This window comes from Mustelus asterias, chromosome 3 (assembly GCF_964213995.1).
Source record: "Mustelus asterias chromosome 3, sMusAst1.hap1.1, whole genome shotgun sequence".
Taxonomy (NCBI): Eukaryota; Metazoa; Chordata; class Chondrichthyes; order Carcharhiniformes; family Triakidae; genus Mustelus; species Mustelus asterias.
The window spans coordinates 132752148-132766564 of record NC_135803.1 but is presented as its reverse complement, the minus strand read 5'-3'; the positions used below and the strand labels follow the sequence as shown (position 1 = coordinate 132766564).

The 14417-nt window shown below is 44.7% G+C and overlaps 1 protein-coding gene across 4 annotated transcripts in view; it reads right to left on the bottom strand.

The window, feature by feature from the left end:
• phf2 (PHD finger protein 2) overlaps window positions 1–14417 on the bottom strand; it is a 135010-nt gene that overhangs the window by 65204 nt on the left and 55389 nt on the right. For all 4 annotated transcript variants that reach the window (XR_013497472.1, XM_078209649.1, XM_078209652.1 and 1 more), the window contains exon 4: window positions 799–959. Coding sequence is in view for 3 of the 4 variants with exons in the window: in XM_078209649.1 (XP_078065775.1) it covers window positions 799–959 (161 nt within the window). In the remaining variant the exon portion in view is untranslated. The remainder of the gene's footprint in view (window positions 1–798; window positions 960–14417) is intronic.

The following is a 14417-nucleotide window of genomic DNA, read 5'->3' as shown; positions in this document are numbered from 1 at the left end:
AGATGCTTTAACAATATGATGTTAACAACAGTATTTAGTCTTAACAAGAGAAGCAAAATATTATTCTGATGTCTACAATTTTATTCCATATATCAAAGATAAAAAGAAAAACAGTGATGGAAATCTGAAATTAAAATTGAAAATATTAAAAATGTCCAATATCTCAGTTAGCTTTTGAAATTGAAGCTAATATTCCAAGTGGTAGCCTTTGGTTTTAAAAGCTAAAGAAAAAAAGAGTGAATCTCCATTATTTAGATAAAAAATAGCACTTTATTCTTATTTGATCTCATTGAAAGACACTAAATATTTTATGGCCTGCACCTTGTATTCTCCCATTATGGTTTCTGGCTGCTTAAAGCAGTTATTTGTATAAATGCTGATCTGTAACATACAACACACTTGATCATTATAGATTAAAAATAGAGTAGCAGTTTAATATTAGTGTATAACATAAACTAAGTTCTTCCTCTATTTTTAACTGGTTGGATATTTCGGGCATTTCTCAATGACACAGCTGCCATAAACCAGTTTTCACTGATGGGCAGATTCTGTATGTAATGCACTAACAACAGATACACATGCAAGATATAAAGCTATTCCTTGCTGTTCCACATTTTCCATGTCTCACGACTTTCAGAGGAATGTTGATTTTACATGGAATAAACAAGTCTTGAAAAATAAATTTAACGCAAATATTTTCTCAGCGAAGAGTGCTTTTAATATCATGGAAGAAATTATACTTTACACTTTCCTCTCTTTTTGTGTACAATTCAACTGGTTGATCGTTTAAATACTTACCAACATAATTTTCAAGGTCGCTAACAGAAAATGTCGGTGGCGGTAAACTTAATCCCAAACCATCCTTCTTTGCAACCAAAATCGGTCCAGTAAAACCATTTTCTTCCAGAAATCCCAAGGACAGTTGAGTTCCAGTCAGCCTTTGAATAACCTCCTCCGCACTATAAAAATAAATGCAGATTTACCTCACTGCAAGAACAATAAAAATGTTTGGCAGCAATAGTCAATTATTTTTCAATATATTACATATACGACTGTCATGTGTAATACCAGGAGACGTCAGTTGCTTGTAGTTATGTTCTTTGTTGTACTTTCATAATGAACATTTGTGGTCAAAGTCCATCTGAAAATACTGGAAAGGCTAAATTACTTACCATTATTCCTCACGCTTTTGAACTAAATCTTGATCGCACATTTTCATAGGATTACGGACTAATTGAGCAAAGCAAATGGAAGAAGCTGCTCAGAATTTCAAACAGACTTTAAATACTTCTTCAGGGGGCGTGGCTGTTGAAGTTCCACACCAATCCACCACCCACATTCCCCAGACTGAAATCATAGGCTCGTGAGATCATCCATATTTCCGCTATTTGTCCCTACTATAAAGACTCTTGAAAAAGTTCTCAGTGGCCCTAAAGGAGGATTGCATATTTGCTGTGTGCCAAATTCCTCCATTATAAGAAATTTCACGCGTTTAAAAATAACTTTTTCAAGTTTATCATTGAATCCTTTCAGTGCAAAAGAGGCCATTCAGACCATCGAGTCTGCATCAACTTTCCGACAGAGTATTTTACCCAGGCCCTCTTCCTCAATTCTGCCTGTAACCCCAGACCATTTACCATTGCTAATCGATCTAACCTACACATCTTTGGACGCTAAGAAGCAATTTACAATGGCCAATCCACCTAACCTGTCCATCTTTGGACTGTGTGAAGAAGTCATGATGTGGAGATGCCGGCGTTGGACTGGGGTAAGCACAGTAAGAAGTCTCACAACACCAGGTTAAAGTCCAACAGGTTTATTTGGTAGCAAATACCATAAGCTTTCGGAGCACAGCTCCTTCGTCAGATGGACGAAGGAGAAGCATCTGACGAAGGAGCTGTGCTCAGAAAGCTTATGGTATTTGCTACCAAATAAACCTGTTGGACTTTAACCTGGTGTTGTGAGACTTCTTACTGTGTGAAGAAACCAGAGCACACACAGGAAACCCAGTGTGCAAACTCCACAATCACCCGAGGCTTGAATTGAACCCAGTTCCATGGAGCTGTGAGGCAGCAGTGCTAACCAATGTGCCACTATGCTCCTATTGTGATATTTTATCCTCTACCTTGATCCTATATGTTTATCCAAATGATTAATTTTGCTATCAGTAAAAATTGTAAAATAAAACTAAAGGAAAGAAGTGATTTTTAACTTCCCAATTTACTGTCCATGCGAATACTTCAATGAGATTGGTTCTTTACCCTGGTTGATGACATTACTGTTGCTGGATGCCAGGAAGGCCCCTCTGACTTGGCACCAGTAACAAATTTAAATACTGCCATCTCATGATAGCTCACTGTCTACCAAAATGACCATCCATGGTTCTGTTTTAGAATTGTCTGCAAATAAAAATTCAGAATGATGAAGATCCCATTTGGAGCCAGAACACACTGGTCAAGGATGTTCATCTGAATGCATTTCAGAAATTCCTCCCCCTCGTTTCCATTTACTCTAACATTACCCCATTCACGTCAACCCTTTTGCTTCTCAACTCTAACCAGATGTGCAGACAAAATAACAGTCAAAAGATTTGAGGACTAATGATAAGCAAAATTTCTTACCAATAAGATTGTAGCCTGAATTTTTCACCCATCGGGCGCACGCACTCAGCAGGCCCGGAGGTGGGCGTAAAATGCGTTCCCGGCCACGGTGTGCAATTTCACGCCGGCTGGCCAATTAACTGGCAGCCAGAGTGAAACGTACTCTGCAAAAGAGTGGCCGCTGTTGGGGAGGGTGAGAAGAGGGAGGGCTCTGAGGAAAGGGAGGGTGCGGACCAGTGTTTCCAGCTGGATCCCTCAGGGGGGACAGCTGCTGCGGAGTTGTGTCAGGGAGCTGCTGACCCGTGAAAAACAGTGACGGAAAGACTATGTAAAGTGTGTCCAGGCAGCACATTCAAACACAAACCTCAATCTCCAGACATCTTGTTTCATTTTATTTCAGCCTGGACAATTCACCTCATGCTGGATCAGAGTTGAAGCTAAAATGTAAAGGTGCCTGGCTATTCAGCCCACCCACCAACCGTAAAAGTAGATGGGCCACCTAAAATTGCGTTCACTTGGCCCCTTAATGGACTAAATTGCCTGCATGATTGTCGACAGGTATGCTTCCAATTCTCACATGTGCTCGCCAACCAAAATATTGCTCAAGTGCATGATGGTGTGGGGACGTACACCCGATGTCTATTAACGTAATTTCATGCACTTCTGGGTCCAGCACACATATAACCTTGAACTGAGTTGATCTTTCCCTACACCCTAGCTATGACTGTAACACTACATTCTGCACTCTCTCATTTCCTTCTCTATGAACAGTATGCTCTGTCTGTATTGCACGTAAGAAACAATACTTTTCACTGAATACGAATATATGTGCCAATAATAAATCAAATCAAATACCCGAGCATCATAAGATTCTGGCCTACATATCGAAGTAGTGCACGGCCGTATGCAAGGTTGAGAAGGGATGGTTACAATAACGAGCTAAGCTAAATAGTGACCAAAGAATTCCATTTGTTAAAGACCCCGACAGCAAGATTAATGAAACAATATTGCACCAAATGAAGGAGAACTAATGAGATTAATGTGTCAGTGTTTGATAAAGGAGCAAATGGAATCATCTTCTTCACCCAAAGCATGAAGTGGAAAGAAAATAAACAGTGAACATTGAGGAACTATTTAACTAGTCAGAAGAAGGGAGAGATGGTTGTAACAGGTCACTGTATCTGAGAAAAGAAATCCACATATACACCATCTATTCCCCAATTGTCTTGATGTCAGACTATCCAGTCTCCAAATCCTCAAAGGGTTGGCACTTGGCAATCTGATCTGAAGGAAAACAAACCATTATCCTAACCAACAGTTTTTGTTCCTATCTTTGTCCTATACTGCTTGCAATGCAACATTCCTTGGATTTTGTTATCCTTGAAATGCCAAGTGGTTTTGGGAGGTTTTAGGCTGAAGGCGAGGCAGCAATGCAAAATATCTCAGTCACTCATGATCAGAAAATCTTGCTCAATGGCAGAATTCCCGATTTGGTTGTCGCCGTACTGCATTCTTGATTAAATCAGACTCTTGTTTGTTGGGTTACACTGAATTTTTGTTGCATTCTTTATATTCTTAGCCTCAAAGTGGAAGTGAATTCAATCAGAATTGGCATATTCTACAGAAGAGATTCTGTCCTTTGGAACAGCATTTTTCATCAAACTGTCAGTGTACTGACCAAAGAATGAAACGAGGGCCAGTATTTCCGACATGCATGGGAGGGGGGAGAACAGTACTCACACTCCCACCCAATATGTGTCCTATCTACAAGATGCACTGCTGCAAGTCACCAAAGATCCTTCGGCAGCATCTTCCAAACCCATGTGCACTTCAGTCTCGAAGGACAAGAGCAGCACATACATGGGAACACCACCATCTGCAAGTTCCCCTCCAAGCCACTCACTGTCCTGACTTGGAAATATATTACCGTTCCTTCGTAGTCGCTGGGTCAAAATCCTGGAATTCCCTCCCTAACGGCATTGTGGGTCAACCCACAGCACATGGTCTGCAGCGATTCAAGAAGGCAGCTCACCACCACCTTCTCAAGGACAACTCAGGATGGGCAATAAATGCTGGCCAGACAGTGGCGCCCATGTGCCACGAATGAATTTTTTAAAAATTTTGTTTTGCTGGCTCCATCCCGGCCCCAATAAGCAGGATTGGACTCAGCAGGGCCACCCACCCAGCGGATAGCTAATTAATTTGGTTAAATGCCTATTGTCAGAAATTTCCAGTTGGCCCACAGGGCCACCCGAGGAGTGAGGGACTAGGCCAGCTGCCTGGAGGTGGAAGATTGGAGGCAGGCTGGGGGCCCAGGGCTTTGGGAAAGCTTCAAGGCTCTCCTGTCTGCTTGGCCTCAGCTCTAGTCACGGGCCACCACAGTTGCATAACACCCCCTCCACTATGATAGAGTCATAGAGGTTTACAGCATGGAAACAGGCCCTTTGGCCCAACTTGTCAATGCCACCCTTTTTTTTAAAAAACCCCTAAGCTAATCCCAATTGCCCGCATTTGGTCCATATCCCTCTATACCCATTGTACCCATGTAACTGTCTAAATGCTTTTTAAAAGATAAAATTGTACCTGCCTCTACTACTACCTCTGGCAGCTTGTTCCAGGCACTCACCACCCTCTGTGTGAAAAAATTGCCCCTCTGGACACTTTTGTATCTCTCCCCTCTCACCTTAAACCTATGCCCTCTAGTTTTAGACTCTCCTACCTTTGGGAAAAGATAGTGACTATCTACCTTGTCTATGCCCCTCATTATTTTATAGACCTCTATAAGGTCACCCCTCAGCCTCCTACGCTTCAGAGAAAAAAGTCCCAGTCTATTCAGCCTCTCCTTATAACTCAATCCATCAAGTCCTGGTAGCATCCTAGTAAATCTTTTCTGCACTCTTTCTAGTTTAATAATATCCCTTCTATAATAGAGTGACCAGAATTGCACACAGTATTCCAAGTGTGGCCTTACCAATGTCTTGTACAACTTCAACAAGACATCCCAACTCCTGTATTCAATGTTCTGACCGATGAAACCAAGCATGCCGAATGCCTTCTTCACCACTCTGTCGACCTGTGACTCCACTTTCAAGGAGCTATGAACATGTACCCCTAGATCTCTTAGTTCTGTAACTCTCCCCAACGCCCTACCACTAACTGAGTAAGTCCTGCCCTGGTTCAATCTACCAAAATGCATCACCTCGCATTTATCCAAATTAAACTCCATCTGCCATTCGTCAGCCCACTGGCCCAATGGATCAAGATCCCGTTGCAATTGGAGATAACTTTCTTCACTGTCCACTATGCCACCAATCTTGGTGTCATCTGCAAACTTACTAACCATGCCCCCTATATTCTCATCCAAACCATTAATATAAATGACAAATAACAGTGGGCCCAGCACTGATCCCTGAGGCACATCGCTGGTCACAGGCCACCAGTTTGAAAAATAACTCTCTACAACCACCCTCTGGCTTCTGTCAAGAAGCCAATTTTGTATCCATTTACCTCACCCTGGATCCCGTGAGATTTAACTTTATGCAACAACCTACCATGCGGTACCTTGTCAAAGGCCTTGCTAAAGTCCATGTAGACAACATCAACTGCACTGCCCTCATCTACCTTCTTGGTTACCCCTTCAAAAAACTCAATTAAATTTGTGAGACATGATTTTCCACTCACAAAGCCATGCTGACGGTCCCTAATCAGTCCTTGCATCTCTAAATGCCTGTAGATCCTGTCTCTCAAAATACCTTCCAACAATTTACCCACCACAGATGTGAGGCTCACTGGCCTGTAGTTCCCCGGCTTTTCCCTGCAGCCCTTTTTAAACAAAGGCACATTTGCCACTCTCCAATCTTCAGGCACCTCACCCGTGACTATCGATGATTCAAATATCTCGGCTAGGGGACCCGCAATTTCCTCCCTCGCCTCCCACAATGTCCTGGGATATACTTCATCAGGTCCCAGGGATTTATCTACCTTGATGCACTTTAAAACTGCCAGCACCTCCTTCTCTGTAACATGTACACTCCTCAAGACATCACTATTTATTTCCCCAAGTTCCCCAGCATCCATGCTGTTCTCAACAGTAAATAGTGATGAGAAATATTCATTTAGAATCTCACCCATCTCTTGTGGATGTGCACATAGATGACCTTGTTGATCCTTAAGAGGCCCTACTCTCTCCCTTGTTACTCTTTTGCCCTTTATGTGTTTGTAGAAGCTCTTTGGATTCGCCTTTGCTTTATCTGCCAAAACAATTTCGTGTCCCCTTTTTGCACTCCTGATTTCTCTCTTAACTCTACTCCTACACCTCCTATACTCTTCAAGAGATTCACTTGATCCCAGCTGCTTATGCATGTCATGTGCTTCTTTCTTCTTCTTGACCAGGGCCTCAATATCTCGGGTCATCCAGGATTCCCGACTTCTGCCAGCCTTGCCCTTCACTCTAAGAGGAATGTGTTTACTCTGAACCCTGGTTAACACACTTTTGAAAGCATGCCACTTACTAGACGTCCCTTTGCCTTCCCACAGACTCCCCCAATTAACTTTTGAAAGTTCCTGCCTGATACCATCAAAATTGGCCTTGCCCCAATTTAGAATTTTAACTTTTGGGCCAACCCTATCATTCTCCATAGCTATCTTAAAACCAATAGAATTATGGTCACTGGTCCCAAAGTGATCCCTCACTAACACTTCTGTCACCTGCCCTTCCTTATTTCCCAAGAGGAGGTCAAGTTTTGCCCTCTCTCTAGTCGGGCCATCTACATAGAAACCATAGAAAATTACAGCTCAGAATCAGGCCTTTTGGCCCTTCTTGTCTGTGCCGAACCATTTTATGCCTAGTCCCACTGACCTGCACTTGGACCATATCCCTCCACACCCCTCTCATCCATGAACCCGTCCAAGTTTTTCTTAAATGTTAAAACTGACCCCGCATTTACCACTTTATCCGGCAGCTCATTCCACACTCCCACCACTCTCTGCGTGAAGAAGCCCCCCCTAATATTCCCTTTAAACTTTTCTCCTTTCACCCTTAACCCATGCCCTGTGGTTTTTTTCTCCCCGAGCCTCAGCGGAAAAAGCCTGCTTGCATTCACTCTATCTATTCCCATCAAAATCTTATACACCTCTATCAAATCTCCCCTCAATCTTCTACGCTCCAGGGAATAAAGTCCCAACCTATTCAATCTCTCTCTGTAACTCAGCTTCTCAAGTCCCGGCAACATCCTTGTGAACCTTCTCTGCACTCTTTCAATCTTATTTACATCCTTCCTGTAACTAGGTGACCAAAACTGTACACAATACTCCAAATTTGGCCTCACCAATGCCTTATATAACCTTACCATAACACTCCAACTTTTATACTCGATACTCCGATTTATAAAGGCCAATGTACCAAAGGCACTCTTTACGACCCTATCCACCTGTAACGTCACTTTTAGGGAATTCTGTACCTGTATTCCCAGATCCCTCTGTTCAACTGCACTCTTCAGAGTCCTACCATTTACCCTGTACGTTCTACTTTGGTTTGTCCTTCCAAAGTGCAATATCTCACACTTGACTGCGTTAAATTCCATTTGCCATTTTTCAGCCCATTTTTCTAGTTGGTCCAAATCCCTCTGCAAGCTTTGAAAACCTTCCTCACTGTCCACTACACCTCCAATCTTTGTATCATCAGCAAACTTCCTGATCCAATTGACCACATTATCATCCAGATCATTGATATAGATGACAAACAACAATGGACCCAACACCGATCCCTGCGGCACACCACTAGTCACAGGCCTCCACTCAGAGAAGCAATCCTCCACAACGACTCTCTGGCTTCTTCCATTGAGCCAGTGTCTTATCCAATTTACTACCTCCCCATGTATACCTAGCGACTGAACCTTCCTAACTAACCTCCCATGAGGGACCTTGTCAAAGGCCTTGCTGAAATCCAGGTAGACAACATCCACTGCCTTCCCTTCATCCACTTTCCTGGTAACCTCCTCAAAAAACTCTAATAGATTGGTCAAACATGACCTACCACGCACAAAGCCATGTTGACTCTCCCTAATAAGTTCCTGTCTATCCAAATATTTGTAGATCCTATCCCTTATCACACCTTCCAATAACTTGCCCACCACCGACGTCAAACTTACTGGCCGATAATTTCCCGGATTTCTTTTGGAACCTTTTTTAAACAACGGAACAACATGAGCCACTCTCCAATCTTCTGGCACCTCCCCCGTGAATACTGACATTTTAAATATGTCTGCCAGGGCCCCTGCAAGTTCAACACTAGCTTCCCTCAAGGTCCGTGGGAATACCCTGTCCGGTCCTGGGGATTTATCCACTCTGATTTGCCTCAAGACAACAAGCACCTCCTCCCCTTTAATCTGTAAAGGTTCCATGGCCTCCCTACCAGTTTGCCCTATTTCCGTAGACTCCATGCCCGTTTCCTCAGTAAATACGGATGCAAAAAAACCATTTAGTATCTCCCCCAACTCTTTTGGTTCCATACACAGTCTACCACTCTGGTCTTCAAGAGGACCAATTTTATCCCTCACTATCCTTTTGCTCCTAACATACCTACAGAAGCTCTTTGGATTTTCCTTCACTCTGTCTGCCAAAGCAACCTCATGTCTTCTTTTAGCCCTCCTGATTTCCCTCTTAAGTAGCTTCTTGCACTTTTTATACTCCTCGAGCATCTGATGTGTTCCTTGCTGCCTGTACATTTCATATAACTCTCTCTTCCTCTTAATCAGTGTTACAATCTCCCTCGAGAACCAAGGTTCCTTATTCCTATTTACTTTGCCTTTAATCCTGACAGGAACATACAAACTCTGCACTCTCAAAATTTCTCCTTTGAAGGCCTCCCACTTTCCATTTACATCCTTACCAGAGAACATTCTGTGCCAATCCACACTTCCCAGATCCCTTCTCATTTCATCAAATTTGGCCTTTTTCCAGTTCAGAACTTCAACCTGAGGACCAGATCTATCCTTATCCATGATCAGGTTGAAACTAATGGCATTATGATCACTGGATCCAAAGTGTTCCCTCACACTCACATCCATCACCTGCCCTAACTCATTTCCCAATAGGAGATCCAATATCGCATCCTCTCTAGTTGGCACCTCTATATACTGATGTAGAAAATTCTCCTGAACACATTTTACAAACTCTACCCCGTCTAAACCGTTAACAGTATGCGAGTCCCAATCTATATGTGGAAAATTAAAATCCCCTACTATCACAACTTTGTGTTTCTTGCAGTTGTCAGCTATCTCTCCGCTGATTTGCTCCTCCAATTCTCGCTGACTATTGGGTGGTCTATAATACAAGCCCATTAATGTGGTCATACCTTTCCTGTTTCTCCGCTCCACCCATAGGGCCTCTGTAGACAAGCTCCCTAATCTATCCTGCCTGAGTACCGCTGTAACATTTTCCCTGACCAACAATGCCACCCCCCCACCTTTTATCCCTCTGCCTCTATCCCGCCTGAAACATTGGAACCCTGGAACATTGAGCTGCCAGTCCTGCCCCTCCTGTAGCCAAGTTTCACTAATGGCTATAATGTCATATTTCCATGTGTCTATCCACGCCTTCAGCTCATCTGCCTTCCCCACAATACTCCTGGCATTGAAATAGACACACCTCAAAAAATTATTTCCACCACACTCTACCCTTCCATTTGTGATTTTGCTTGAACTAACCTGTCTTTTTACCCCTGCTCCACTATCTGCTCTGGCACTCTGGTTCCCATCCCCCTGCAAATCTAGTTTAAACGCTCCCCAATAACACTAGCAAATCTCCCTGCAAGTATATTGGTCCCCTTGTAGTTTAGGTGTAACCCGTCTCTCTTGTACAGGTCCCACCTGCCCCAGAAGAGGTCCCAATGATCCAAGAATTGGAAACCCTGCCCCCTGCACCAGTTCCTCAGCCATGTGTTTATCTGCCCAAGCATCCTACTCCTGCCCTCACTGGCATGTGGCTCAGGTAGCAATCCTGAGATTACTACCCTCGGGGTCCTGCTTTTTAACTTCCTTCCAAGCTCTTTGTACTCACTCTTTAGGACCTCCTCACTCTTCCTTCCCACGTCATTGGTACCGACGTGTACCACGACATCTGGCTGATCACCTTCCCAATTTAGAACGCTGTGCACGCGATCAGAGACATCGCTGCCCTTGGCACCTGGGAGGCAACAAACCATGCGGGAGTCTCTGTCCCGACCACAGAACCTCCGGTCTGTACCTCTGACCATTGAGTCCCCTATCACTACTGCTCTCCTCTTCTTCATCCCACCCTTTTGCGCTGTAGAACCAGACGCAGTATCAGAGTTCCGGCTGTTGCAGCTTGTCCCAGGTAAAGCATCTCCCACAACAGTATCCAATTCAGTATACCTGTTGTGGAGGGGTATGGCCACAGGGGAACCCTGCTCTGCCTGTCCTTTCACACTGCCATTTCCTCTCCTTACAGTAACCCAATTTCCTGTGCTCTGCTGCTTAGGTGTAACTATCTCCCTAAAGCTACTGTCTATATACTTCTCATTCTCCCGAATTAGATGGAGGTCATCAAGCTCCTTCTCCAGTTCCCTAACATGCTTTGCTAGCAGCTGCAGCTGAATGCATCTTTTGTAGGTGCTGTCGTCAGGGATACCGGAGGTTTCCCTGATCTCCCACATTCTGCAAGAGGTGCATTCCAACATCTTGCCTGGCATATTTTTTTTTACTCTGGGGAAATACAGGAATAAACTTTCTGAAAAAGAAAAAAAAACCTACTCTCGCCTCTGCCTGTTCTCGCCGAAGCCCGTTTTGAGCCAAAGCCCTTCAGCTCTCACTCTGCCCCCTGCTCACTCTGCTGCCCGCTAACGACTCTGCCCGCTCAAAGGGCCTGAATGAGAAATTCCTCTTGAATACACTCAACAAATTTCTCTCCATCCAACCCTCTAATACTATGGCTGTCCCAGTCAATGTTGGGAAAATTAAAATCTCTGACTATTACCACCCTATTTTTCTTGGAGCTATCTGTAATCTCCTTACATATTTGCTCCTCAATTTCCCACTGACTATTTGGGGGCCTATAGTACAACCCTATCAAAGTGATTTCCCCTTTCTTATTTCTCAGTTCTACCCATATAGACTCAGTGGCCGAACCCTCGGATATATCCTCTCTCAGTACGGCCATGATGGCCCAACTTATGAGGGTATTTTAAATTTAAAAGTTTTAAAAGGTTGGAGAGAGAGTGCCTCAAAATGGGAGCATCGTCTCCCTCACCTGAAATGCCAGCTGCAGCTTCTTGTGTGCTGGAGGGCTTCCCACTGGCTCAGAGAGCCTGTCCATCATCCTTAATCATATCGTGAGCCCACACCCTGGACACTAATTGATCAATAATTCTAGTAATATCAGGACTGGATACTGTTCCACAAGCAGCGCAAAGTTGCAACCCCCAATTGACACCGACATTGCATCCAAGCCAAAATCATACCCCAGGACCTATCATGGTTTGTGCTTATCAACAGTGCCATGAGGACAAGTCTCCAGATGTGGCACAGAACAGGCTGGACACGGGGTCAATAATCTGCCGCACATTGGGAGAACAGTGTAGTTACCAGTTCCTGTTGAAATGTCTTCTGCTGTAACCTCCTGACAGCTCTGTTTGAACCAGAACAAAACAGGCAAAACCAGAATAACACGCATGCAAAGAAGTGAAAAGCATAGCTTATACATAGGGCCTGATTTTACTATTTCGAGTCTAAGTGCCGAATCTGGGCGTCAAATAGATCCGAGCCTGGAATCCTCTTTCCAGCGTGCCCATACGCGTTTTGCCGGCTCCGGTCCGATTCGCGCTGTGGGCGCGGCTTAGCGCTGGCGGACCGATCGGAGGTCTGAACTGCGCATGCGCAGTTCGAAAAAAAAATCCGAAGCAGCGTGCCCGGGCGGGGAGAAAAAAAGCAGAGAGAGCGGCTCTCTGACCCAGTTCCTCTTGGGGGGGGGGGGGGTGGAATCTTGGATACAAAGGATAATGGCATTAGGGTTCTGCATGTAAGCCTTGCTTATGCAAAAAATTATATCCTTGGTGTCGGCAGCCATTCCTGGTGTTATAGTACTGATAACACCAGGAAGATCGACCAGTACCATTCATTATCCTTTGTATCCAAGATGGTTCAGTAGATGCTGAACGCAGTATTGCAACTGACTTGGTGAGCCAGATGGATCCACAAGGCAGAAGGACCATCTTTGTGTTGACCAAAGTGGATCTAGCTGAGGAACATACAGTTTATCTTGCTAACGGAAGGATGGTGGAGGGAGACCAGCGATCGAGGTAGGTTGGGGGTGTGCTCTGCCGAGGGGGGCCTGCCTCCCAGGGGGGTCTGATCCGGGTTTTGGGGGGGGAGGGGGGGGGCGGGGGGGGGGGGGGGGGGGGGTCCACGAAGGATGGTCGAGGAGGATGGTGACTTCACAAGGGCAGCGAGGACTTCGGAGGTTCCCCTGCAGAATAGAACTCCGCTTCGAACTTTTATTTTGCAGGTCGCTAAAAGCACGGATTCGGAATGGACCAGAAGACGGTAAAGTGGGATTTGGCAGTAGAATTGGGCGTGCAGTTCAGTAAGTCGATTTAAATGCATGCTAATGCATTTAAATCGTCAGGCCGCCCGATTCGGGTGCGGGCCGGACCCGGGTGTCGGTAAAGCCGCGATCTGCTCGGAATCGGGTGCAGATCGCGGTATAGGCCCGACGCCCAACTTTACCGCGATTTCACACCCTTTTTCGGGCCCATAGTGTGGGAATCTATATATCAATCAGCAGGTCTCATTTTCCCGCTGCTTTGTAGTTGCTAGTCATACCAAGTTTTAATTTTAAGTGACGAGGTAAGATCCTCTGCAGCTGAATGGCAGCCTTGAACAATGTGAGTGCCAACTTTAAAGCCAATGCTCTAATGCAAAAAGTTTAAGGAAAGAAGACACATTTCCACCAAGAAAGTGTTAAATAAAGAACAAACGGGGCGTTCTCAGTTCCTGTAGTAACTTTCTCTAGCTTGCTTTGCCCATTGTAAAGTCAAGACATGTTCCATCTCATGGTAGTGAAGGATAGATCTGAAGTCTAATCTTTGCACAAATATAAATATAAAAGCAAAATACTGAACTTCTGATGGAAATCATTGACCTGAAACATTGGTCCAAATTCTCCGACCTCGCCCGCAGCTGGGATTCTCAAGTCCCGCTGCAGTGAATGGAGATCTGGCTGAGCGCCAAATTCTCCACTCCCGCTGCAGTGAATGGAGATCTGGCTGAGCGCCAAATTCTCCACTCTCGCTGGCAGCAGCAGCGGGGCGTGAATGGCCAGAGAATTCTGGCCATTAACTCTGGCCGAAATTTTCCCGGATGTCGGCAAATGTCAATAGCGGGCCGGAAAAGCGGCATTGAAACTATGGCAGCTTTCACTGCTGTATCGTTCGGGATTTAGCCAGGAAAATCACATGGTTAGCTTGGCGGCTGGTTTGTGTTCCAAAGCGACGCCAACTGCTTGCTGAAGTCCAGGTCTGAGGCGTTCAAGTCAGGCGACACTGACCTATGCAAGACCTTTTACTTGAGAAAGTAACCTTTTACTGACCTTTTACTTGAGAAAGGATGTACTGATATTGGAGGGGATGCAGAGGAGATTCACTCGGTTGATTCCGGAGTTAAGAGGGTTGGCTTATGAGGAGAGACTGAGTAGACTAGGACTATATTCAGTGGAATTCAGAAGAATGAGGGAAGATCTTATAGAAACACATAAGATTATGAGGGGAATAGATAAAATAGAAGTAGGGAAGTTGTTTCCACT